At 38.5% G+C, this 26,039-nt stretch overlaps 5 protein-coding genes and 1 non-coding gene across 6 annotated transcripts; 3 read left to right on the top strand and 3 right to left on the bottom strand.

Moving 5' to 3' along the window:
* The first annotated feature begins 208 nt into the window (after positions 1-208).
* On the top strand, positions 209-837 carry LOC112203613 (ribosomal protein S2, mitochondrial-like). The gene is made up of 2 exons (XM_040505816.1): positions 209-524; positions 746-837. Exons 1-2 carry the CDS (start codon positions 209-211, stop codon positions 835-837), a joined length of 408 nt encoding a protein of 135 aa, XP_040361750.1.
* A 4,393-nt stretch (positions 838-5,230) lies between these two features.
* LOC112164641 lies at positions 5,231-7,299 on the top strand. Its single transcript, XM_024300906.2, has 2 exons — positions 5,231-5,943; positions 6,646-7,299. Exons 1-2 carry the CDS (start codon positions 5,470-5,472, stop codon positions 7,000-7,002), a joined length of 831 nt encoding a protein of 276 aa, XP_024156674.1. The 5' UTR covers positions 5,231-5,469; the 3' UTR covers positions 7,003-7,299.
* On the bottom strand, positions 6,444-6,515 carry TRNAQ-CUG. Its single transcript has one exon. It is a non-coding gene; the product is annotated as a tRNA-Gln (tRNA).
* Positions 7,300-7,645: 346 nt separating the features above from the next.
* LOC112164643 (vesicle-associated protein 4-1) lies at positions 7,646-9,869 on the bottom strand. The gene is made up of 7 exons (XM_024300907.2): positions 9,429-9,869; positions 9,069-9,139; positions 8,776-8,857; positions 8,523-8,641; positions 8,327-8,404; positions 8,118-8,237; positions 7,646-8,023 (listed from the first exon to the last, which is right to left on the bottom strand). The coding sequence occupies exons 1-7, from the start codon at positions 9,712-9,714 to the stop codon at positions 7,970-7,972; spliced, it is 810 nt and encodes a 269-aa protein (XP_024156675.1). The 5' UTR covers positions 9,715-9,869; the 3' UTR covers positions 7,646-7,969.
* Positions 9,870-14,994: 5,125 nt separating this feature from the next.
* Positions 14,995-16,043, top strand: LOC112203614. The gene is made up of 3 exons (XM_024344551.1): positions 14,995-15,441; positions 15,532-15,711; positions 15,759-16,043. The coding sequence occupies exons 1-3, from the start codon at positions 14,995-14,997 to the stop codon at positions 16,041-16,043; spliced, it is 912 nt and encodes a 303-aa protein (XP_024200319.1).
* A 1,401-nt stretch (positions 16,044-17,444) lies between these two features.
* On the bottom strand, positions 17,445-19,827 carry LOC112203615 (zinc finger MYM-type protein 1-like). The gene is made up of 2 exons (XM_024344552.1): positions 18,750-19,827; positions 17,445-18,607 (listed from the first exon to the last, which is right to left on the bottom strand). Exons 1-2 carry the CDS (start codon positions 19,825-19,827, stop codon positions 17,445-17,447), a joined length of 2,241 nt encoding a protein of 746 aa, XP_024200320.1.
* Between the last annotated feature and the right edge of the window lie 6,212 nt (positions 19,828-26,039).

Below are 26,039 nucleotides of genomic sequence, written 5' to 3' on the forward strand. Positions count from 1 at the left end.
CCCCGACGACCAAAACCACCGCCCCCTCAGCTCTCAGTCATTTCACCACTCTCCACAGTTGGAAAACCCTAGAGTAATAAACCCTAGTATGATGACTCTCCACTCCATAGTGATACAGAAGCTCTTGAGCACTAACACCCATTTAGGCCGCCACGTCACTATGCCACATCCACTTTAATTGCAGTTCACTTACGGCCACCGCAACGGCATGGCCATCATCGACTCCGACAGGACCCTCATCTGCCTTCGCAACGCAATCCAATTCATCACCACCATGGCCCAGAGAAAACTCCGCTTCATGTTCGTCAACACCAACTCCCTCTGTTACACCCCATCCACGAATACTCTCACCAAGAAGATCGTCTCCGGCTCCACTCAGCTGTTGGATTGCCTTGTCGTCTTCAACTCCAAGCGGAAGTCCTCGATGATTCTAGAGGCTTATAGGTTGCAGATTCCAATTGTTTGGCTTGTGCACTCTGACATGGCTATCGAGTATTACAACAAGATCACATATTTGATTCCATGTAATTCCTGCAGTTTGTGTACCTGTTTTGCAATTTGATCACCAAGATGTTCATGCTTCAGCAGAAGAAGAGCGACGCCGTTTGGTCGAAATTGACACGAGGTTTGTTGGTGTTTTTGTTACCTACCAGGTGTTTGATGTTTTGCATGAGTGAAATTGATGTGTGTGTTCTGTAGAAGTAATCACATTTTAAAGGAACTTGTTGTTACTCGATTGCTGTAGTTTTGGCGGAGCTAAAGGAGAAGTTCAATGAAGCCGCGAGGAGAAAAGACGTCAAGGGTTCGCAGTGGAAAAGCTTATGGCCGAGTATCTGAGAGGGGATGAGGATGTGGAAGAGAGATTTTATCAGTAAGAAAAAATATCCATTTTGCCCTTCTTATAGTCTAAAGTCTGAATAGTGGGCTATGCTTGTCGGTGCCAACTCACTAAATGATGTCACGATTAGAGGGAATTATGAGAATTGAATACAAATGATGCATTTGGGAAGTCTAGAGATGATCTTGATTAAAAAAAAATCAGGGACTAACATGATTTTTACCCTAAATTTGGAGGATTTAATAAACTGAAATAGTCCTAAAAATAAACTCAATTTACTCATAATTTTTCCTAAACTTGGGTTTTCTAATTTAGGATTCTTAATACTTGAACTCCAAGATTCTCATCGATTTAGCAATCCCCAATCCTCTTTTAACATTCTCCAATCCTGTAAGGATAACGACCAAATTCAACTTCAAAACAACAAATACAAATAACCAATAATCTCAATCTTAGCACTCTTCGCTCTCCAAGTCGAGGAATGCCAAATCGGCTGGGTTGAGCGGGCTGAGGTTAGATGGCCGCCTAGGCGGCCTATGCGGGCGACTAGGCACCTGGGCAATTGGGCGTCAGTCGAGCTTTCTACGCTGCTTGCAAAGAACGCCGAACATCCAAAACTCATCTTTAAGATCCCAACCATTCACTTTAGGATCCAAATTCCCAATATAAACTTAAGTCATCATCGCAAAACCTGAGCAATCCAAATTCACGGCGAAACTGAGGTCACAGTGAAGAAAACTATAGTTGTTCAGACTTCACTAAAAGTGTGAAAGGGGAAGAGAGAGAGGATTGGAGCTCACCTTGGATAAATTCTTCGGTATTTGTGTGCAATGGTCGACCGGAGTGAGAAGATTACGAACGAGAGAGAAGTCGGGTTCTGGCCTTGAGTTTGACGATGTACTTTGGTTCTCCAGATTTTTTATTTTTTCTGGTGCCTAATTAATGTAGTTTGTTGGGTGTTTGTGTTGAATGGGGAACCCATCAGGTTATACATGTTTGACTAGCATTGAAATGTGGGAATAAAAAAATGTTCTTATTATTCTTATATATAATACGTTTATATTTACCCGTTAAGTCTATATAAAGTTTCTTCTCAAAAGACAAAAGTCTATATATAAATTTGGACAAAATACTGTTTACTCCCTATACTTATAGAGTTATAGGGAGAAGACGTTTCAGTCCCTCGCCTTTCAATTTTACCTAAAAAGTCCCTAAACTCTTCAATTTCAGCCAATTGGTTCTTGCCGTCAATTCTCCGTCAAAATCTCAGCTAAATTGCTGATGTGGCATTCTTTACATGTTGAAATGTCTATTATACCCTTACTTTATTTATTTATTTTTATATATTTTTTCTTTCTCTTTTTTTGTTTTTTTCTTTTTACCTATTCTTCTTCCAGCTCTCTCTCCTCCTCTGTTCTTCTCCGTCTACTTCAAAAAACAACCAGCTCTCTCTCCATTTCCAGACCGTCTTGCCCGCAACCTGATCTCACCTCTGTTGATGAGTTATTAGTCAATGGTGTCATTCTCCCTCTCTACCTCGTCCCCGCCCCCAAGAACCTTCTCGACTAGAACCTGCGACCCAACTCGGAAGAGATTTTTGCTCCGGACCCAGAACCTAAGCCCAAGTGTCAACTACAGCTCCGGTGGTGACCGCATTGAAGTGGTGGAGGGACATGTTCAAGAAGAAGAGTGAGGGTAGTGAGAAAGAGAAGGAGAAGAAGATGGATAGGAAGAAGGAGAACCGTTTTCGTTGAGCAGATCCACAGGAAATTCTTGTGCCCTACCCAAATTCAAACCTCCCCAGAAGGTGAATATCGTGCCGTGTTCAAGGAGTAACTCGACGGGCGAGTCCAAGTCAATGAGGAAGTGGCCCGCGAGTCTGGGTCAGAGCAGCCCGGTTTGGCAGGTTCGTCGCGAAACCTCTTCCTTGGGTAAAACCTGTTAAACCCATGCCATATGAGTTATAGAAGTGACGTTATGAATAGTGCTATAGGAATCGGCGGCAGTAGTGGTAGCAACAACAACAATCGTGAGCGGTGGCGGAGATAGTAACCCTGCTGGGGCTGGTAGTAATCTTTTTAATCTGCGTAGCCTTTTCTCTAAGAAGGTGTATTCATCGGGTTTTGGATTCCTTTACCTGATGATTTTTCAGTTTTGGCCAGTACTAGGGTGGAGGTTGAATTGATGGAGAGAGAGAGAGAGAGAGCTGGTTGTTTTTTGATGAAGACAATGGAGATAAATAGAGGAGGAGAGAGAGCTGGAAGAAGAATAGGTAAAAAGAGAAAAAGAAAAAACAGAGAGAGAAAAAAATAAAAATATAAAAAAAAATAAAGTAAGGGTATAATAGACATTTTACTGTGTAAAGAATGCCACGTCAGCAATTTAACGGAGATTTTGACGGAGAATTGACTACAAGGACCAATTGGGTGAAATTGAAGAGTTTATGGACTTTTTAGGTGAAATTGAAAGGCGAGGGACTAAAATGTCTACTCTGTATAAGTATAGGGAGTAAACAGTATTTTGTCCTATAAATATATACTCTTATTTATATTTTATATGAATAAAAATAAATTAAAATTAAAAAAACCTAAAACCGCCTAGGCACTAGTCCCTTGGCCACCATTTGACTAGCACCTAGAAATTTTTCGAACCTTGATTGTAAACTAGTAATGAGTTAAATTTTGGTACAGGATATAACATCTTATGCCATCTTTATCTTCATTAAAGCCCCTAAGCATCATTTAGTTATAAGCTGATTGGTGAATTAGGATACCATCAACACGGTGCTCAAGTTACAACTTGAGACAGAAACATTTTCTCCCAAGATCTTTTATCTCAAACTCGGATTTCAAGTGTTCAGTTGTTTCCCTTAACTCTTTAAAGGCTCCAATAATGTTCATGTCATCAAGATAAACAACAACAATTGCAAATTCGAAACTTGTTTTCATTATGAAAACGCACAGGCATAGTTCATTGTTGACATATCCCTTCCCAATCAAGTAGTCACTTAGACGGTTATACCACATCCGTCCGAATTGTTTCAATCCATGTAGTGAGCATTTCAATCTTATTGCAAATGCACTCCTTGGTCTAGAGCCACTAGGGTAATTGAAGTCTATCAGGAACCTTCATAAATATATATTTCCGTATCTAGATCCCCATAAAGATACGTTGTGACCACATCCATTAGGTGCATATATGTTCAGTTTTTTAGAAACTACCAAACTCACAAGGTAGCGGAAAGTTATGACATCCATTACGGGAGAATATGTCTCCTCGTAGTCGACTCCAGAGCGTTGAGAGAAGCCTTGCGCCAAAAGGCGAGTCTACAATCTAGTTTTTCTCATCCAGTTTTTTATTTTATTATTTTATTTTTAAATTTGAGTACTATCCTTTAAGCTTTAACCCAATGTTGAGAAACGTTCATACATTTTTAGAACTAAGCAAGAGTTTGGAGGTGATAGGTAAAATGAACTTTTTGAAAGAAAAAAAGGAACGATCTCCTTAGCAAAAATGGGAAAGTAAGATTTGGCATGTAGGTAAATTACAATTTTCCTAGAAGTAGGATCCGTTTCTGGCAAAATGGGCAAGGTAAGAAATCACGTGTAGGTAAAACAAAATTGTTACAGATCGAGTAGGTTTTTATTAGCTAAAACGGTAAAGTGAGATTTCACACTTAGGTGTGGTAGAACTTGTTAAAAATTTCACTCTTTCAGAACCTTTGCTTAATGCTAGATAAGAGTTTAGACTTGTGGCTCATATTGTCTATTGTTTAGTCATTGACTAGGTGGATACACATTTTGCAACAGATGGAATTACCAAAACCAACGACATTACATGCAAAGCACCATTTTCCATAGGAAACAACATACTTGTCGTCGGAATTTGCCGTCCAAAACTGTGAAGAAGACCTGAATGGTCAAAACCAACATCAAAAACAAGATCTGTTTCTCTTTTCAACAATATCAGCTGGCCTCAACTCCCATTGAAATTTCGCCTACACCAAGTGGTTTAAAACTTCCCATTGTTTTTCATTTTTTATTTTGGTCTGAACTTCCCCATTGTTTAGTCACCAAGAACAAAAAAAAAAGGTAACTAAAACCCCATAAGAAAACCAACAATACAACTCAACGTTGCCGGAAGGTTAGTGTGCCAGCTGTGCTTTAAGCCAACGCTAAAACGACACCTTTCCCATTTAGTTTCCTTTCCTGCCTTTCCAGCTAAATCAGGTGCAAAACTGACATCCAGCCCAACCCTGACAATCAACGTGTCACCCGAAAACCATTTCCTTGTCGGCAACGCAACGTTTTGTTCTCCCAAACCAAACCAAACCACCCCATCTGTCACCTTCCACCTCGCAACAATATTCTTCGCCACCTTTCCCTCTCCACCACCCACACCTTCCTCCCCATTTCTCATTTCCACATTACACATATCCGTCTCTTGTTTTCCATAACAAAACCAAAATCACATTTTCGTTGCATCTCTCCTTATATTCCAATCCCTCACCAAACTCTCCCACCCTGCATTCACTCCCTAGGTTTGTCTAGCTTCTCTCCCACCGTCTTTCTAGCTAAATAATCATCACCGCCGCCGCGGTCTTCCCCATTTAGGCGACGAGACGCATTACAATGGGGCGTCGTCTCTTCGCCTGCTTTGGAAAAGGCCTCTCCTCCTCCCCCTCCTCCTCGGCCACGCATGAGAAACACACGTCAGCGGCTACAGCTGACGTGTCGGCCGAGGAGCAGAGGAAGAGCGGGCCGGTGCTGGTGGAGCTGTTCTCGTCGCAGGGCTGCACCACCTCGCCGGTGGCGGAGCTGCTTCTGTCGAGGCTTGGGAGAGGGGATTTCAACGGGAGTGACGTGCCTCCGGTGGTGGTGCTGGCGTACCACGTGGACTACTGGGACTACATGGGGTGGAAGGACCCGTACGGTTCGAGCCAGTGGACCGTTCGGCAAAAGGCTTATATTGAGGCCTTGAAGCAGGACACCATGTTCACGCCTCAGGTGGTGGTTCAAGGTACGGCTCAATGTGTTGGCAACGATGAGAATGATTTGCTAACCTCCATCAAGCAGGCAACCAGATATGCTGCACCCACATTCCAGGTTAGTTATGCTTCCTCTCTTATTTTGTTGCATTATTTTAATTTTAGCTTTTCTTTTCTTTATCAAAATAATAAGTTTCATAATGATCGGAGGATTACACATTTAATGGACTTAGAAGTGACCTAGCTAATTTTAATTTGTTTTCTACTCATGCAAAGTGAGCCAGTGAGGGATGATGTGCCTCTCACGGATGAAGGATCCACACTCCTAGATTACATGAAGTTAATGTGAATGTGATAAATCTGCTTTAATCAAAGGAACTGGGGTAAAATTTTGGCTGATCTAAGTGAGTGAAATAGAGTACCATAATTGAATCTGGGTTTGTTAGATCTCACGGAGTAAAATAAAGTACTATACAAACAAAAGGACCTGGGTAAATTTTACCTGATCTAGTATCTAAATGAGTAAAATAGGCCATTGATTGAACTTGGGAAAAATTTTCTCGGATCTAAGTGAGTAAAATAGAGTACTTTACAAACAAAACATAAAAATAAAAAAAAAGGTCCCACCGAGATTTGAACTCGGGTTACTGGATTCAGAGTCCAATGTCCTGACCACTAGACCATGGGACCGCTTTTGTTGGAGTTTTTCACTTAAACTGCTTTATATATATCTCTTGATTGCAAACTGGCTGCATTGGCGCCTTTAGAGAAAATCACCAACATTTAGTTTAATTAGACGAAGAAACTTTGTTTTCTGCAGGCAACTTTCGAAAGACCATCTCCAGACTCCTTACAAGTATCTCTAACAGGAGCTTTAAGGACAAAGGTGGATAGCAATGGCGCCAATGTGATGGTGGCGCTCTATGAAAGTGGGTTAGTCACTGACTGCCCCTCGGGAGAGAACAAAGGACGCGTCCTGTCCAACGACTATGTTGTTCGAAGACTCGAAAAGCTCTGCACGGTTAAGGACGTCCCAGCCAAGAAGACCATTTCAGGGACTATTACCTTCCCATTATGGCAAAGTTTCAATGCCACCAAATGTGGGATGGTCGTCTTCATTCAAAACAGCTCGCATCAAATTTTTGGTTCTCAGAAGTTTCAGCTGCCGGATAATTGAGAAGAATTCACAGAGATTGAAATGCTCGTCTTTTCTTTGCTTTTGTGCTCAGGCAATTTGCCAGCCGGCCAAGTTCTCTGGCCATTATGTACAGGTTATGTACAGGATGTGTTGATAATAGGTCCTGGTTTGTTTTCCTTTTTTATTGTTAGAATATGGGAGAGATTTGCACTCGTGATGTATGCATTCTTTTCAGATTCAAAGTTCGAGTGTTTGAATCAATATTTCTTTGTTCGAGTATTTGAGAGATGAGGATGCACTTTTCTGTCTGATTCTCTCTTCAAATGCTTTGCTTTACTTAAGTGCCTAATTGATATGCCATAGCGAATGGAGTAGGGTGTAGTTGAGATGAGAGTTCCTTTCACCCTTTTTGAAAATTGAGTATTGTAGTATCAATTGGATTTAGGATATGATTGCAACCAGTCCAACCTCATTGGAATTTACATCATTCAATTACTGGTATGTCGAGCATGAAAGCATATATGCCAAATGGACACCAAAAATGAAATTCAAGATGAGAAAAGCACCATGGAGATCAAAGGGAAGCTTGTAGCATTGTAGATTTATAGTAATGGCCACGGTTAAAAACCAGTAGCTAATATGAAGCAAAAAAATGACAATGTTGAATACGGCACACAAAATATAGTACTTGCATGAAAACCAATCTAAGTTCTTACTACTGAAATTCAAAGAATGAAAGGGCACCTCAAACATAAGAATATACAAAAACGCTGATACCTAAAGAGTCATTCACCCATTTCATCCCAGGACAAAACTCATTATGTACATTGTACAAGAGAACATATTATTTCTCAGCTACCATAACTAAGAATGGCTATTACTTCTCCACCTTCCTCTACCACTTATCCAAAGATTGATGAGCAGAAAGAATGCAATGTTACACCAAAAGAAAATCTCATCAAAGCCAAATTAACTTGCAACAAAAGCTACTAATCAGGGTTTACGCTTAGCCTACTGCTTCGACCTGTTGCCGAGCCAGGTATTTCTCCCTTCGCTCCTTCTGAAAAAAACAACCCAAGTCACTTTAGAGAAAGAGAACATGAAAAGTTTAGCTCATTCTACTGACATATACATATCAGAGGTAATAGTTATACCCATTCATCTATTACAAGGCCTTCCCCAACATCACGAGGACCTGAATCTGCGGGAGGTTTCTTACGCACTTCAAGTGCAGCCTCAGCTTCAGCCAACTGCCTCTTCAGTTTTTCTAGAGCCTGAAACAACAGTGTCATCATTAGAATATTGAATATTCTCAATAAAAAGAAAACACAAGTACTATTAAACAAGTCAGATTTCAACTTACAGGAGTAGGGTGCTCTGCATCTAAAAATACAACCCGCAAAATTCGCTCAACTGCTACTTGATCCTTTTGCTCATCAAACTGTATCAACAAAGGATCAATTGGAAACTGGCAGTCAAATTTCCCGAAAGTGTATGCACGGACAATTAACAAGCCACAGAGAGCATAAAGCATAAAGAGGGAAGAGCACTATATTTACCAGCTCAGGAGCATAGTCCGTTTCAGCTTTCACCTTCAGACTCATAATTTTGAACTTAACCTTGGCCTTCTGATCCACATTTTTCTCATTGCTGTCAGGTTGTTCCACAAACCTAAACACTGTCATCAACATACCCATAATCAAAACAAGAAAATGGAAGCCGTACAAATTTCATATGAACCATCACTAGAACATCAATACGAATATCCGATACATAACATTTGTAACATCGGAGCAACTGCAAGGCCATTACCAGTAGCAATTATGCTCTCTCCTGGAGCAAGAATACCACCCGGAGGACGCATGTAACAGCTTTTCGGTGCAGTAGTTTGAAACTGTTGCAGCAGAGTCATTGAAGTTTTTTAATTAAAAAACAAAGACAGAAAAACAATTCAAAAATTGCAACATATAACAAATACAATGCATCCTAAATCCTTGCTTAAATTGCAAGTGACCAAAATTATCTTAATATAACAAAAATGAAAAATGTAAACGAGCATAGCTTACAGGGACTAAAAAGGAATAAAAGAATAAATTAGGAAATACCTTGAAAGCTACATGAGACTTGCTACTGTTCTTCAACCGAATCGCGCTCTTCACTTGTTTCCCAGGTTCATCTTCAAAATTTAAGACATCGATACACAAATGATCAGAGTGCTAAACTAAAAAAAAAAATTCGCTTTTCTAAGTATACTTTGAAGCCAAAAAAATCAAAAGTCATAAAATAAGTGCTTTTAGGAAGCACTTTATAAAAACGCAGGTTGAGTAAACCAAAAGTCAAAACGTAAATTGAGAATTAAAAAACGAAATTCAAGAATGTTCACAGCTTAAGATAACGTCACAGAAAAGCGGTTAAAAATTATAAAAAGTCAACAGAGGCGTTGAACTTGAGAAACGACGACGTACAGGGGAAGTAGAGTTTGCTGGCAGGGTCGAGCCGGAGCCGGCGCCGAGGCGGGAGCAGCGATCTCGCGACGGACGACACCGTTTTGGGCTTCGACTTCGATCCGTCGACGCCACTCTGTAGGATCTGAGTCGAAGAGGAAGACGACGACGTTTGGGACCCTGACTGCCAGAACGGACAGAGAGAGAAGAGGTTGCCGTCGGAGTGGGACTTGTGCCGGTGGTGGTGGTGGCTGCTGCTCTGGCTGTGGTGGTGGTGGTGGGAGTGGCTGTAGTCGTGGTGGTCCATGCTTAAATTCTTCGCCGGAATCTGACACGTGGCGGATTTACACCATTGAAATCGAACTCTATAACAAACTCGGTGATTGAATTTCTCTTCTTCTTCTCTTCTCTCTCAGAATTTTCTTCAGGGTGGTTGCAACTTGTGAGTTGCCAGGGTGTGGAGGACATAAATCTGTTGAGAGGTTCTGTTCTGGTGCCTCTCAATTTCTTGCACGTGGACACGCGTCATCTTTCTATTCCGTGTTTGCTTCTTTGCACTGCTTTCGAGGCAGCCACGTGGTGGGGGATTTCCCGTCCGATTTCACGGTGAGACTTATCCGATCAGTGAGAGGAGTTCAGTTGTGACTGACTTTTCCCGATCGTGTACAACGTGTCGTTGTTTTTACAATTCTGTGGTCGAAAGCGACGTGTCGTTGGAGTGAAATTATTTATGGTAATACGGGAATACGTGTCCCTAACTACATTACTTAATTAGTCTCCCTTTTATTATTTAATCGAATAATGCTGGTAATGAAATTCTTAGATACGGCGGCTTGTATACAACAGCTCTTTCTCATAATAATCAATAATGTGGGTCTTGCAATAATGGGTCTCAGTTTTGTGTTAGGTCCCGGGATTGCTTCATTTAAAAAAAAAAAAAAAAATTTATTCAAAATTTTAGAATTTATTATGTTTGGTAAATAAATAAAAAACAGTTTTAATTGAAAGTTATATGTCACTGACATCAGATTTTAGAAGTAGCCTAGAGGTTGCTTTTAGAAGCTGTTGTGAATCAAAACACACTTTACTCTGCAGTTGTTTTATGTATTGACAGCACTTTTACAAATATTATTTACCAAACACGAAACTGTTTTATTCTCACAACACAGCAGCATCAGTTTTTTTTTTTTTTTTTTTTTTTTTTTAAATCACAGCAATCCCAATCTAGCCCTTAGAGTATAATAGAATTTTTCGTGCTAAGATAAAGTAATAATTGTGTTCTAAGACCACTACGAATCTGTAATTTCAACTATTAAAAATGCTTCTATATATATGTAAAGGCCAAAAAACAATAAAGGAAAATATATTAATCATCATCAAAACAAGACCATATGAACTAATTAGATTGTAGACTATAGAGATACGATAGTCTGAGACTATTGAATAATTTTCGGTATGTCACCACCTTTGTAAAGTGAATAGAGTAGCCAGTTGTGCACTCTTCGCTAATTGATGCATGTTAGAATACATAGTTTTTATTGAGACTCTCGTTATTATCTCGGGATGTTCTTTCTATACTTATTGTAATTTGGGGTTCAGATTTCATGTCCCTCCCATGTATTCTGCAGTTTCATTAATGATCAAGATTTAAGAGCAACCGTACTGACTTTCTTTAAAAAAAAAAACAAAATTCGTAATTCTAAATTTCGCTTTATTAAAGAGATAATGTGGGATATATGTTGAATATTTAATTCAGCGTATTAGTGGATCATGGGGACTTTTAAGCCTCGTTAATGTGATGGAAATCATTAGTATATTTCGGTTGGGGTGGGTATGGTTCTTAATGATGGTTTGCAAATTAGGTGTGGTTTTTTGTGGAGGGATTTAAGAGTGGACGAAATTTGGTGGTGGTTTTGCACACAGCATTAAGGGACCAACAAATTTGTGGCTAAGGTTGTCGGTGAGTATTTAGTGTGGAGGGTTAGGAATTGATTAGGTGAATTATGACAATTGGTGTGTGATCAATTGAGTAGTTGTGTGGAATAAATTATAGTTGACTAGGGCTTGCAAGCTTATGATGACCTCTTTTTGGTATTTTGAGGTACTGATATGAATTATAAGGTTTGGTAGAGCCAAAGCAATTCCGACCTAAAAGTTGAGGCACTACAAATAAGCTTCTATGGCACCCAAATCTTGTGGCACACCTAATACTAGAACAATACACAACAATGCAAATCAACACATCAGAACCGAACCACAACCGTGGAACTTATAGGCTAATCTCCGTTGGAAGGAACCCGTGAATTAAGTATAGAAATAGGAACCGTGGAACATTCGGACGGGAGTACCAAAACTGGAGAATAAATTTGTGGAGATGATCCACAACGAAGTGCCGACAGAAACCACTATATACGAAGAGGATCGATAAAGGATGCCAACAGTCATTCTCGACAAGGACGCTACTAAAGAAAATTCATGGAGGATAAATAAGATCAATAAGCCGAATCTAAAATTTATAGGCCCTTGATGACATTGATATTGAGATCATCATTTGAATGTTTCAACCACTTTATTTATGTGTCACCTCATATATTCCAATGAATCCAATTGTGAGCATGTACTTTATATTACTATATTGTATGTAAATGATCGTTTAAGAACCACCTGCTAATGATCTCTATCTCATGTAGAAACACTATGAAAATGGTAGGGAAAATGATTCGTACAATACCCGAACTTTTTCTCCCTATAACTTTTGATACCTAAACTTCAAAAAATATCACTTTGGTACCTGATGTTCTTTGCCAGACCGAGGATTGGTACATATTGCCGTTACGTCCTTTACGGATTTTAAACTGAAAATGATCAATTTACCCTTTCTTTTTTCTTACTTTTTTTTTATTATTATAATTTTTTCTTTCTTTTTACAGTGAATGCGATGGTGGTGCTAGGCTAGACCGAAAAGTGGCCATGGGAGGACATGGACTGCGGCCGCGGTGCTGGGTTGGACCGAAAAGCGGCCATGGGAGAACATGGGCGGCGGCAGTGGTTTTGGGCTAGACCAGAAAGTGGCCACAACATCAAAATCCTTGTCGAATCCAGGTTGAGGGTGGGAGAGGACACGAGCTGCAGATCCTCATCAGCACCACCTCCTTCATCGCCACCCCCATCTTTGACCATCATTCCTTGGACCATGATTTCAGTTTCCACCCCAACAACTTTATCAACCCCTCGTCCTTGAACAATTTCCATCACAGTCAAACGCATTCTCCTTTTTCACCCAACAGAAATCCTGCTATCAATTATCAATTTGATTTAGGGAGAATTTCACAAATGGTCTCTCAACTATGACTCATTCGACACTTTGGTCACTGAAGTTTCAAATATATCACTTTGGTCACTCAACTATTACACTGTCAATCACTTAAGTCACCCAAAGAGTATTTTTTATAATTTTTTTAATGAAAAAAATTAATAAAGTTACTTAAGTGATTGACAGTGTAATAGTTGAGTGACCAAAGTGATATATTTGAAACTTCAGTGACCAAAGTGTCGAATGAGTCATAGTTGAGTGACCATTTGTGAAATTTTCTCTTTGATTTATGACAATTCCAATCTCTCACCATCAATATGAATTGCAACAATAGCCTCAATGATTTCAGCAAAACAGGAAAACAACTGAAGCATGAAGTGGTAACAGTTCATTTGAAAGGCAATACACACAATTTCATCCGAAGTATAGAAGCCAACCCAAATCATCAAATTCCAAACCTCTTCTTATCTTTTTGGGTTTCTTTCCCCCTTTGCTTTTCTGGATTTTCTTCCCCAATTCAATTCCAATCTCATCCCACCTAGTTAACTTGAAACTAAAGAAAAATCAAACCCATTCCTTCTTTCTGAAAACCTTATAATGCTTCTATGATGAAAACCCCATTTCTTGACCATTCTTCCTCTCTTTTTTGGTCCAGCCCAGCACCGCCGCTGCCACCCATGTCCTCCACGGGCCTCCAAGAGGACATGGGCGGTAGTTCCATCTTTTTTCATATATGATTTACAGAAGCGAGATAGGGGGGAAGAAGAAGAAGAAGTAGCTAGAAAGAGAGAGGATTTGAAGCTGAAAATCTGTTAGAGAAAGCAAAGAGGAAGAACCTGCCTACAAATTCTATTTCTTGCTGGACTAGAATCGATTCAAAGAAGAGCCAATGCTTAGGGTGGAAAAAAAAAAGCATGAAAGGACGAAAATGCCCTTCTAAAATTGTCAGCTGGTAAGTTCCGTAACGGAGGTAACGGCAATATGTACCAATCCTCGATCGGGCACAGAACCTCAGGCACCAAAGTGATATTTTTTTAAGTTCAGGTAGCAAAAGTTATAAGGAGGAAAAGTTCAAGTACCATACGGACCATTTTCCTTAAATGGTAATATATATATATATATATTAGTTTAAGAGGTTTTCACAAGCCTTAAGTGACGGCTACTAGCAAATCAAGACACACCAAATTTGTTAGAACATAAGTGAACTGAATTCCACCATATATCAAACATAAATTAATTGTTATTATAATGTAAGGATCATTATCTGTTGAGACATGAAATATTTGTCAAACGTTAATATTTGTTTATGACCTCCATGCCGTATATATCTATGTATGGTTATGATTATGAAAACATCTTGAAATGCATCTTTGTACGTAGACATAAAAATCTAGAGATAGATTCCCATAACGGTAACTAGTTTTATTCTTGTCATTTTAATAGAAATCAACATTTTTCTTGTTTTACCTAGAAAGTTATTAGGCCTTGCTTAAGCGGGACCTGAAAGCAAATTCAAAACCTTTTCTAAATTAACACATATAATAACCTGGTGATGGCATTCGGAGAACTTGAGAAATTAATGCACACCTTTGTCTTTAAGAAGTGGGTAAGACTTAACAATAATCAATTAAGAAGCCTGATAATTTCTGAACGCGGTTCACGCGCCTCTCCTTTTCTCTCTGTGAAATCAAATCCTTGCTACATCTTGACTCTGATTCTTCGACGTTGACCCTACCATCTCCGGCACCATTTGGGCTTCTTGAGTGGACTGGTGGCGACGTCGATGTTTGTCTTCTCCGCCCTTCCACAGGGAAGTGGCGGAGTTGAGGATAACTCATTTTTGCAGCAAAAAAGAAGAAGAATGGGGCCGATATTAGTGGGACCTTGAAGCGCTACAAATGGAGGAACCGGACTCCACTGTGCAACATACTTCTGCCTCAAATTCCCCTATGAGCTATGTGTATACATTGAAGAATCAGGTGGATCGATTTACGCAAACCATGACAGAGGAATTTGTGATGATGGAGGATGATTACTCCTTTTCTGAAGGTACTCATGGTCATGAATGTTTCATTCTCTGGAAAAGTTCACAATAAACTTGATTTTGATTGGCAATGTGCTATGATTGTTAAGCTAATGGGAAAACCAAATTCCACTAACACTTTCGATTTCTTGTTGAGAGGATTGAGGCGTAAATGGCAGTTAAAGGGGGGTTGGTGACTGATTGATCTTCCTAACGACTAATTTATTGTCAAATTCAATCTGGATGAGGACATGAACCATGCTCTTTGTGGAAGACCATGGATTTTATCTGGGCAAACTTTGGTGGTTCAAAAGTGGAGGCCAGATTTTGATCCTATGATTGCGAATATTGGCAAAATGGCTCTATGTGTACGAATTTGTGGGTTACCTGTTAAATTATTCAAAAACTATACTATTGCTGCCATTGGTAAGATTTTTGGGACTGTTGTTAAGGTTGATCAGGTAACAATTGGTCAAGCTAGGGGCAAATTTGCTCATGTGTGTATCGAAGTGGATCTGAGTAAACCATTGAGGCCATTTGTGGAAGTGGAAGGTGTTGCTTATGGAGTTTTTTATGATGGTATATCTATTATTTGTTTTGAATGTGGATGTTATGGTCACGTGAAAGACAAATGTCCATATGTTCATCAAGACAATGGTTCTAAAGATCAGATTAATGAAGCTGTCATAAATGAAAATGTATCTATTGTTGCTAATGGATCCCAAGCTACTGCATGAGAACAAGAGATGGAAACTAATTATAAGACCTCTGATGTTCCCTCTTTTTAGATTAGTGTGCTGAAAGGGGATATGGGGTCTTGGATGTTAATGACATACAAGAATAAAAAGAAGGTTTCTACTGAAAATGGTAGTACTAAGAAAGTTCAAATATCTGGTTCCAGGTTTAATGTGCTTCAGGATCAAAATGGTGATGAGCATACTGATAATGGGGACTCTGCTACAGTTGACGTAGACCTATTATTACAACCACCCCTCCCATTGTTAAACTTTGGAAGAATTTCCAAGACAAGGCTTTGAAGAGTATAGAATTGAAGATTATTAGTGGCAAGGTTGTTGAAAAGAGTAAGGATAAGCAGGTTATGAATGAGAAGACACAAAGGCTAAAAGCTAAAGTACCTACTAGGCTCTCAATGAAGGATGTATCAAATAAAGTTTCCGGATCATCTAGCAATCGATCTAATGCTACTGTGAAGTATCAAAGGAAGCATAGAGCCATTAATTCTCTTGGAGTTACTAACCTTGATCCTCATGTCTCATTTGTGGTTAGCCAGGAGAAGTGACTTGATGCATAAACTCTCGCAAGCATACGAATCGTGTCAAGATAGGGAAGTATTAAGCCCATAATTATCGTACCACGGGGATTAGTGGCTAACCCACAATCCTTGGGTAGTCTGAACTAAAGTCTCTAAGCAAATAAATGGAAAATAGAGTGAATAAAAATACTAATCTAAGGCACCAAGACATGCAATGCTCGACTTTGATTTTCACCAAAGCCTAATCAAAACTAAGAACTTAGTGATGGAAAGCAACTAATAAAAATGCAAAGAAATTAATAAAAGTGTAACCAAATAAATGGGAATGTCGGGTGTTTGGGAGGTTCATTCACCCAAATATTATGTGTCGGAAGCTAATCTAATGTAGATGCAAATCTCCTACTTTGGCGGTAGTCGTATCCAAGGCGGTTCAAGCCTCAAGGACCGAAATTCCCTTTCATGGTATTCCTACTCGGGTTCAATGGTCGTAGGAACTCACTTGACATGAATTAGAGCCGGTCCAAGGGTCTCTAATTCACATCAAGAGACTTAGAGATCGAGGAATTAGACTGCTAAGCGACCCGCCCACGCAATCACGCAACGGGTGTAAATCACCATGCTTATAACTCCTCGAATATGAAATTGAAGGTTTCTAACTTAGGAATTAGAGGGGGTCAAGCCTCTAACTCCGTCCTAGACATGCTGAAAATACACACCCTAGAGTTGACTAGGCTCCTAGACATGCATTTTAACCCAACAAAAATAGATATAAGCATCCATCATATGAAAATTGCATCATTATATTAAATTAAACATCTTTTACACAAAATTTGCGTTAGGGCACGCAACCCTAACCCCTAACAAGAAAATTACTCACAACCCATAATTATGAACATCAAAGATACAAAATTCAAAGGGAAAACAGTATGGAAGTGTAGGAGAAAACAAAAATAATCACAAATAGCTAAAAAGCTAGCATGACTAGTCTTGAATTACAACTCCCACAATTACCCAAGTCTTGAATCTTGTAGAGATAGTAGCTTTTGATGAATTCTTGAAGTTTTGGGTGAGTAATTCTTTTAGTCCCTAAACTAAAACTAAAACAAAATGGAAAATGGAGGAAGAAGGTGGAGAAGAGAGTGAGAGCAGCCCAAAGGCTGCCCCTGTTTTGGTATGTGTGGCTGCTCTGTGTGTGTTCCTCTCATAGTAGCAGAGATGGTTGTATATATATCTCCCTCCTGCTAAGAAATGGACGCTTGGATTCAGTGGCGGATCCAGGATTTTTTCTTAGGTAAGGCAAGATTCAAATTAAGTTAGTAAGATATTAAAAAAAAAAATGAAAAAAAAATGTTTATCAATACTAATTCAAGTCACTTGAAAATGCTAACTCCATAAAAAAAAAAAAAAAACTACATTACAAGTTTTCAATCAACGAGACGGTAATTGTCCACGGCGCGATCTCATATTTTGAAAACGCTGCATTATAGCATCATTACCAATGCTATTGAATATATCTTTCTCAATGTAAACAAGCAAACTATCATTCATCCATTGATCTCCCATTCTATTACGAAGTGGATTCTTCACAATGTTCATAGTTGAGAATACTCTTTCCACTGAAGCTGTTGCAACCGGTAGAACTAAAGCCAAAGTTAGAAGCTTGTAGACTGATACATGTGTTTTGTGCTTTCCTGTCTCCACCAATTTTTTAGCAAGACTACCAATTCCTTTCAATTGAGAAAATTCACTGTTGGATCGCATTTCATTAAGATAAATATCAAGCTTGTCTTCAAGTGATAAGACATCTCTTTCAGAAAAATCTCTTGGATAGAATTTGGCAAGACGGAGTAACTTTTGCTTATCAAAAGCGGAGAATAAATTATCTGGACTTAAACTTGCAACACAAACAAGAAGCTCAGAGTTTACCTCATTAAAACGGTCATTCAAGTCTGAAAGCTGTCTATCAATCACAGTATAAAAGACCTCCACTCGATAATGATGAAGGTTTGTTATTTTTTCAGCTCTCCGTTGGGATTTCCCTTGAGCAACAAAGACATCATCCATATTGGGAATCTTGATACCATGCTTGCCACAAAAAGAATAAACCTTGTCAAGAAAAGTTTCCCATTCACATTCGTCTTCCCTCATTGTTTGTAGTTGTTGCTTGCATGCCTTGACTAAATCCATAGCATTGACAATATCGTGATCATTCTTTTGTAATGCTTGTGATAAATCATTCGTGACTCCTAACACTTGTCTCATTAAAAATAGACAAAATATGAAGTCAAACGATTTCACTTGTGCTAACAAAAGATTACCTTCCCCTCTCTGATCAGGATATGTTCCATCTTCAATAATCATTTCAATCATCTTAATTGTGGAAGAAAACATAGAAATAATACTCAGTAAGGTGCCGTAATGTGAACCCCAACGTGTATCACTAGGACGTTTGAGAGTAGTTTCTTGATTCAACCCTTTTCCACTTAAAAGCTCATCATTGTGAAGAGCTTCCATAACTTCATTCTGTTGTTGCTCTCGAAGAAGATCACGACATTTACAAGATGCTCCAACAATGTTAACCACTCTTGTCACTAAGAAAAAAAAAGGAAGCAACGGGAACATGATTTTTAGCTAAAGCAACAAGGGCAAGTTGAAGTTGATGTGCAAAACAATGAACATAAAATGCACAATCATTTTCTTTCAAGATAAGTGCCTTAGGACCATTGAACTCACCTTGCATATTACTAGCCCCATCATAGCCCTGTCCTCGAAGATTTGATATGCTCAACCCATTTCTGGAGAATAACTCGTCTATTGCAAGTTTTAAGGACCGTGCATCAGTGCTTTTAACATGTTGGATGCCAACAAACCTTTCAATTACCTGGCCTTTATCGTCTACATAGCGAAGAACAACTGCCATCTGCTCTTTTATTGAATGATCTCGTGCTTCATCAACCAAAATAGAGAATGGTGCATCACCCATATCAAACATGATTACATTAAGAGTTTCAACTGCACCTGCATTTATAATATCTTTCTGTATAACAGGTGATGTTAACTGTAGATTTCTAGGAGCATTTTCAAAGGCAACAGCCTTCACACTGTCATTATGTTCAGTAAGAAATTCTAGAAGTTCAAGAAAGTTTCCTCTGTTGTTAGAGGATTCAGATTCATCATGACCACGAAAAGCAAGACCTTGCCGCAACAAGAAACGAACACAATCAATTGAAGCATTCAAGAGAGTGTAATAGTTATGCTTAGAGGATTCCAATTGACGACTAATAACTGACTCAAGATGTTGTTTCTGATTCATTAGAGCTTGGCAATTTAGTAAAGCTTGGTTGTGAACACTACCCAAACCTTCAACATGATCTTGAAGTCCTTTTTTATTCTTCCAATTAAAGAAGCCTTTGCAGGTAAATTTATCACCGCCTCCTTGGTCACCATGATGTGGTTTAAAGAGATAACAACAGAGACAAAACACAGCATCATTTTCTATGCTATACTCTAACCATTCAGGATGTTCATCAAACCAAGAAGGGACAAAACGTCGTTTTGTTCCACTTATTAATGTTTGGGGAAACTCATGGTTTCGAGGCTGACAAGGACCCTTGAGAAAATAATGGCGTTGAACTTCATCACGAATATTTGGATCATAATCCAAGATACGCTTTCGACGTGCAGGGTCTGAAGGAAGATTATCCAAAATTGCTTCAAGTTCATCTTTCTTTGAGCTTTCACTATCAACATTGTTCTTCGTAGAAGATGAAGTCTCCTTTGGTCTCGATACTTTTTTAAAATATCTCTTCATAACTGTTATCATTGAATTTTACGCATAAAAGATATTGCCATAAAATAATGAAATGCATACAAATGGATAAACTAATTCTAATTTGATGAAGTTCACTAGTTCAATAGCATAAATGGATTGTGTATTTGTGTTAAAGTTCAGTAGCATAATTTGATGAAATCCAATAGCATAATTGCATAAATATGGTCAGTAGCTATGTAAATGTGAATCAAAGCATCATCATCAAAGGATTCAAAGCATAATGGGTCAAGCTGTTAGCTGTCAATGTGATTATGTGAAGGATGTAGAAGGATGTAATAAGCCCTGGACTTTGAGACATTGAAAAGTTTCAAAGCATCATCATCATTCATCAAACGTCACGATCCCAAAAAAAAAAAAAAAAAAATGAAGAAAAAAACTTACTTGATTGTCAATGGATCAATTGCAATATTCAATTCTTCAATTGTCAAACAAATCTAAAGAATAGGGCTAAAGAGAGATATGGAAGCCCTCCAAAATTGGGAATTTGGGACTTGGGAGAACGATGTAAGTAGCAGACAAATCGACGTCAGTTCCAAGTCCTATTTGAACTGTGCGTTAGGTTTTTTTTTTCTTTCTCTTATTTAGTTTTAAAACGACGTCGTTTTGGCTTATCATTAATATTAAATGAAAATCTCAAAACGACATCGTTTTGAGTTGCTATCAAAGAAAAAAAAGAATGTCGCACTGTAGACGTCTTCTTCCCCAAATTCTTCTGGTTTTTGCCCTTTTCTGCCATTTTTCCATGGCTTGCCTACAACCAACCTATATAAATCCAAGATAAACAAAAAAAACCCAGCCTAGGCAAGTGCCTAAACTCGCCTATATGTGAATCCGGCCCCTGCTTGGATTATAATGGGTACAAGGGATCCCAGGAATATCTATGGCTAAGAAAACAAAAGAAAATGAAGGAATAGAGAGCTGGTGAGGTAAGGTGACACGTGCAGGCCATGTTGCTATCATCTTATGACCTAGTCTTTGCAATTAAAGCAAAGCCAACAGACCGCAAAGTGACAAGCAATTAAACAATTAAGCAATTAAATAACATAGCTGCACGTTTCCTTTGAGCTTAATTAACTAATTAAGCTTAATTGCATAATTAATCAATTGAACTGTTTAATTAAGCTTTCCACAATTTCGTCTTTTTGCTAAAAACTCTGAATTGCTCCATTTTTGCGCCATTTTGCTTTTGATTTCCGTGACTCCACTTATTTTCTATAAATAAATAACAATGGATTAATTACCAAAAATTAGTTTGAGGATTAGCATAATTCTAGTGTTTAAAGATACAATTACACTCATGGAAATGCGTGTAATCAAGAAGAATGTGCAATATGTGTTTGTTCCAACAATCTCTGGGCATTGTTCCCCTGAGGAATCCATGATTGGTGAAGATAATTCAGTAATTGAAAAGGTGGTTGTTGCTGCTGATTGCTATGCAGAGAACACTTTTGTTGAAAATAGTGATCTGTCACAAAACCATGATTCTCCTTCCCATAATGAGGAAGGCATCGTTTCTGATGCTTAGGGATCATCCCCTCCCCCTCCTTTTAGCTTCAATGTTTAAACTGTTGTGTTGGAATGTGCGTGGAGCTGGAGGTAAAAAGTTTAGATCAGCTATTCCTGATCTCATCCATTTGCATAAGATGGATGTTTTGATTGTTTGTAAACCTAGGGTTCCTTATGCTAGAGTCAAGAATTTTCTTAGAAGAAATGGATTTCCTGATGCTGAAGTTGTGGAGGCCCGCGGGTTTTCAGGAGATGTGTGGATTCTTTATGATAGGAACAAAATTGGAGTGACTTATTGACAATAATATTCAATCTATTACTGTTTAGATTTCGGTAAGTGGTTATCAAGACTGGGTTCTCTCTGCTATGTATGCTAGTCCTACTAATTCTATTAGATTCGTGCTCTGGGATTACTTATCTTCTTTTGCTAAACAATGTAAGCTACCTTGGTTAATCATTGGGGACTATAATGAGCTTTATTGTAGTGCAGATAAAAATGGGGGCTCACTTGTTGGAAAATTTGGTGGATTGAGAAATTGGGTTGATAATTGTGGAATGATTGATCTTGGTTTTCAGGGACCAGCTTTTACTTGGACTGATAAAAGGGTCAAAGTGAGATTAGACAGGGGTTTTTGCAATGACCTTTGGAGGCTTGCCTTTCCGGAAGCTTTTATTCAACATCTACCTCTAATGAAATCTGATCATTGCCCTCTTCTCCTTCATTTCAAGTCTATCATCACTGCTACTAGAGATAATAGGCCATTTAGGTTCCAAGCTATGTGGCTGAATCATGAGAATTACTTCCAGTTTATTAATGATCATTGGCAGGGTTATGATGGAAGCCTTTTGGAGAAATTGAGTTCCCTTGCTTTAGATTTAAAAGAGTGGAATGTTCATGTCTTTGGAAATTTATTCAAGAAAAAAAAGGAGAATCCTAGCTCATCTAGCTTGGATCCAAAAGAGTCTTGCAATACAGGATAATCCTTTTCTTAGTCAATTGGAAGGTGAGTTAATCAAGGAATATGATGTTGTGAATGATCAAGAAGCTCTATATTGGCAACAAAGGTCTCGGGTTAACTAGCTCCAAGATGGGGACAAGAACACAAAGTTTTTCCATATGTCTACTATGGTGTGTAGGAGAAGAAATAGTATTGAGGCTTTGTTCGACAAGAATGGCAGTTTATGTACCGATTTTAATACCATGAAATCCATTGTTGTGGGGGTTTTTTGAAAATTTGTTCACTTTTAAGGTTGGTGGAGATTCTTGATTTATTATTCTTTGCCTTTTCCCTACTTTGACTAAGAATGACTTAAGAATGATGAGCAGAAATGTCACTAGTATCGAAGTGAAAAATGCAATGTTTAATATTGGTGGTTTGAAAGCCCCGGGTGCTAATGGGTTTCCTGCCCTTTTCTATTAGAAGCATTGGAATATATATGCTAGTGAGATTACTGAAATGATGACACTTGCTTTCCAAAGTGGTAAGATTCCTATGGAACTTAATCATACTTTAATTGCCTTAGTTCCCAAAGTCTCTATTCCTCAAGATATGGCTCTTTTTAGATCTATCAGTCTATGTCAGACGCAAGAATTAGACCTTATTTGAGGAATTTTATTAGTCCTAACCAGGTTAGCTTTATTCCTGGGAGACATATATCTGATAATATAGTCATTGCTCAGGAAGTTTTGCATAAATACCAATATTCTCGTGGTCAAAAGGGATTTATGGCTTGGAAAATTGATTTGTCCAAGGCCTATTACAGACTAATTTGGGAATTTATTGAGATAGTATTTTTTGAGGCTTAGTTCCCCACTTCCATTGTAACGTTAATTATGGACTGTGTTTCAATTACAAGTTTTCAAGTTTGCGTAAATGGAGAAGTACTTACTGAGAAATTTCAAGCTAGTAGGGGGATTAGACAAGGTGATCCCTTATCACCCTATTTATTTGTCTAGTGCATGGAGAAGTTCTCACATTTGATTAATTCTGCAGTTGAAGTGGGTCAATGGAAGCCAGTTCATGCTTCTGGTTCTGGACCCTTTATTTCTCACCTATTTTTTGCAGACGATTTGATCCTTTTTGCAGATGCAAGCTGTGAACAAGCTAGGATTCTTAAGAGATGCTTAGATGTCTTATGTGATATTATTATTTGTTCTTTGGTAATCTCATTGTTTTTTTTTTTTTTTTTTTGACTTTGTCAAGGGGAACCCAAAGGCTTCCTAGGCCCAAGATAAACCCCTTCGGCGCATGTGAAATGCTCCAACTGTGCATTGCAGCACAGTGCCTAGCCACTTTGACAGCTTCGGGGTTCGAACTTAGGTTGGGGAGCACACCCAACTAGGCAGGAACCACTAGGCCACTTGCAGTGGTTGGTAATCTCATTGTTGAAGAAGCTGAATAAGATGACTCAGGTCTATTGTGTTTTGCATATTATGTGTTACTTTCTGTTTGAATTTCCTTGTGTAATTGGAAAAGTTGAAAGGCTTGTATGTATTGTTGTGCAATTCACAGTTATTGAGGAACACTTCGATTCTAGAAGCTCCAACGTTCAAACCTGAATTTCCTCAAGGTTTTTATTTGTGCTATTTTCATCTGGAACCTCACGTTTCAAAGTAATGAAAAAGGTTCCTTGAAATCAATCTAAATTTTTACCTCTTTATACTTAATTTAGTCATTCTTTCCAGTACGAACATGCTCTGGTTTTTATACGAATCCTTTGTCATGTGTACTTATTTTAGAACTTTGAACTGATAAGTTCTGTATTTCCAAAAGCCTTGTCAACCTTTGCCTTTTTATGTTTATGAGTTATTAAAGCCTAATCATTATTCCAAAAGCCTTTGAGTCGTCTAGGAGTTGTTAAAGGCTAATCATTATTCCACGTAGTTATTATATATGTTATCATATTAGTGTCATCCTTCTTTTGTGTATATATTGATATCACCATATCTTGGTTTTATATCTTATTTAGCCGAATTACTGATTAATAATTCACTTTAATCTTTGAACCAAATCTTGTTGTAGGATGGTGAATAAGAAGTAGTAAAGGCAGAGGATGTGGAACTTGAGAAGGACATGTGATCCTTAGAAAAATAGACGAAGTAAGATGAATACGGTAAAAACTATTGATAACTATTGGGGAAATTAACATCTAGGTGCAGGTTTGATCTATCTTTACTGTCACGCCCTGATTTTCAAGTACAATTAATAAACAAATACAAATACACAGGGCGTGATGGTTCAGACATCAACAATAAATACCTGTAAAAATTTTAACTTAAAATAAGTACATGATAATGTCTAGAACCTATAATGTCAATACAGACTCGTTCTATAGAGTCATATATTACATTGCACAAAGTTTACAAATTAAGTTGCGTCAACATAATTATAAGTAAACGCTCCCTAAAAGCTTACTACGAAACGGAAGTCTAAAGAAAATTAAGCAACAAAATTAGCTTCTGAACACCTACAGTTATGGCCGCACGAATCCTACTTCAGCCACGGTTTCCCTGATCGACCTGTAGAATCAACCCCTACACTATTGAATAGTGCACCGGGTTGCAACAACAAACCCGGTAAGCTTATGACAACTTGTATGAGTAAACCCGATCCACAAACAAAATAAAAGGCCAGAATACTGAAATCAAACACGAACAAAATAGTAACTGTGAGCCCCGGAAATAGTTAGGTAGTAGAGTGTAATTATTTGAGATTGAATTTATAATCTCGATAATAAGCAAAATGCTTGAGATTATTTTTCAAAATTTTTCACAAGGTTACATCTTCAATTTAAGAGTCTGATATGAAAGTACGTAATGTCACGAGTCCGTGGGAATTTTTCGGACACCTGAACTATTTATTATGAATTTCCGAAGTTTGGAAATTATGGAAATTCATTTTAAGTAAAAAGAAAATCCACGGTGTAATCTGAGGTGCCCAAAATTCCAACCGCTTCATCGTAGCCATTGAAATTCAATTAAGGGAGGCTATAAATCGAGCTGGATCATATCAAATGCCCCAGATTGATCAAGAGGTCTCTGGGCTCTTCGACCCAGATTCTCGACCCAGTAACCCGCAAAGGAGATCTGACGGAATCTTCTCTGTCCGGCCACCTCATGACGGCGTACCGGCACCTATCGCTTCCTCTCCCCGTCGCCGACGTCTTTCTGGGGCCAGATCGTTCAGCCGGCAGCTCTGGAAAGAGAGTCGACGACGTTAAGCTCTGAGTTCTCCGGAGGCTCTTCGGCTGTTTCGAGCAACGGAATGATCTGCATGAGGTAAGGATACTGTGAGCCCCGGAAATAGTTGAGGTAGTAGAGTGTAATTATTTGAGATTGAATTTATAATCTAGGTAATAAGCAAGATGCTTGGGATTATTTTTCAAAATTTTTCACAAGGTTACATCTTCAATTTAAGAGTCTGATATTAAAGTACGTGATGTCACGAGTCCGTGGCTATTTTCAGGGAATTTTTTGGACATCCGAACTATTTATTATGAATTTTCGAAGTTTGGAAATTATGGAAATTCATTTTAAGTAAAAAGAAAATCCACGGTGCAATCTGAGGCGTCCAAAATTCCAACTGCTTCATCGTAGCCATTGAAATTCAATTAAGGGAGGCTATAAATAGAGCTGGATCAGATCAATTGCCCCAGATTGATTAAGAGGTCTTTGGGCTCTTCGA

The sequence above is a fragment of the Rosa chinensis genome, chromosome 5 (genome assembly GCF_002994745.2).
Source record: "Rosa chinensis cultivar Old Blush chromosome 5, RchiOBHm-V2, whole genome shotgun sequence".
Classification (NCBI taxonomy): Eukaryota; Viridiplantae; Streptophyta; class Magnoliopsida; order Rosales; family Rosaceae; genus Rosa; species Rosa chinensis.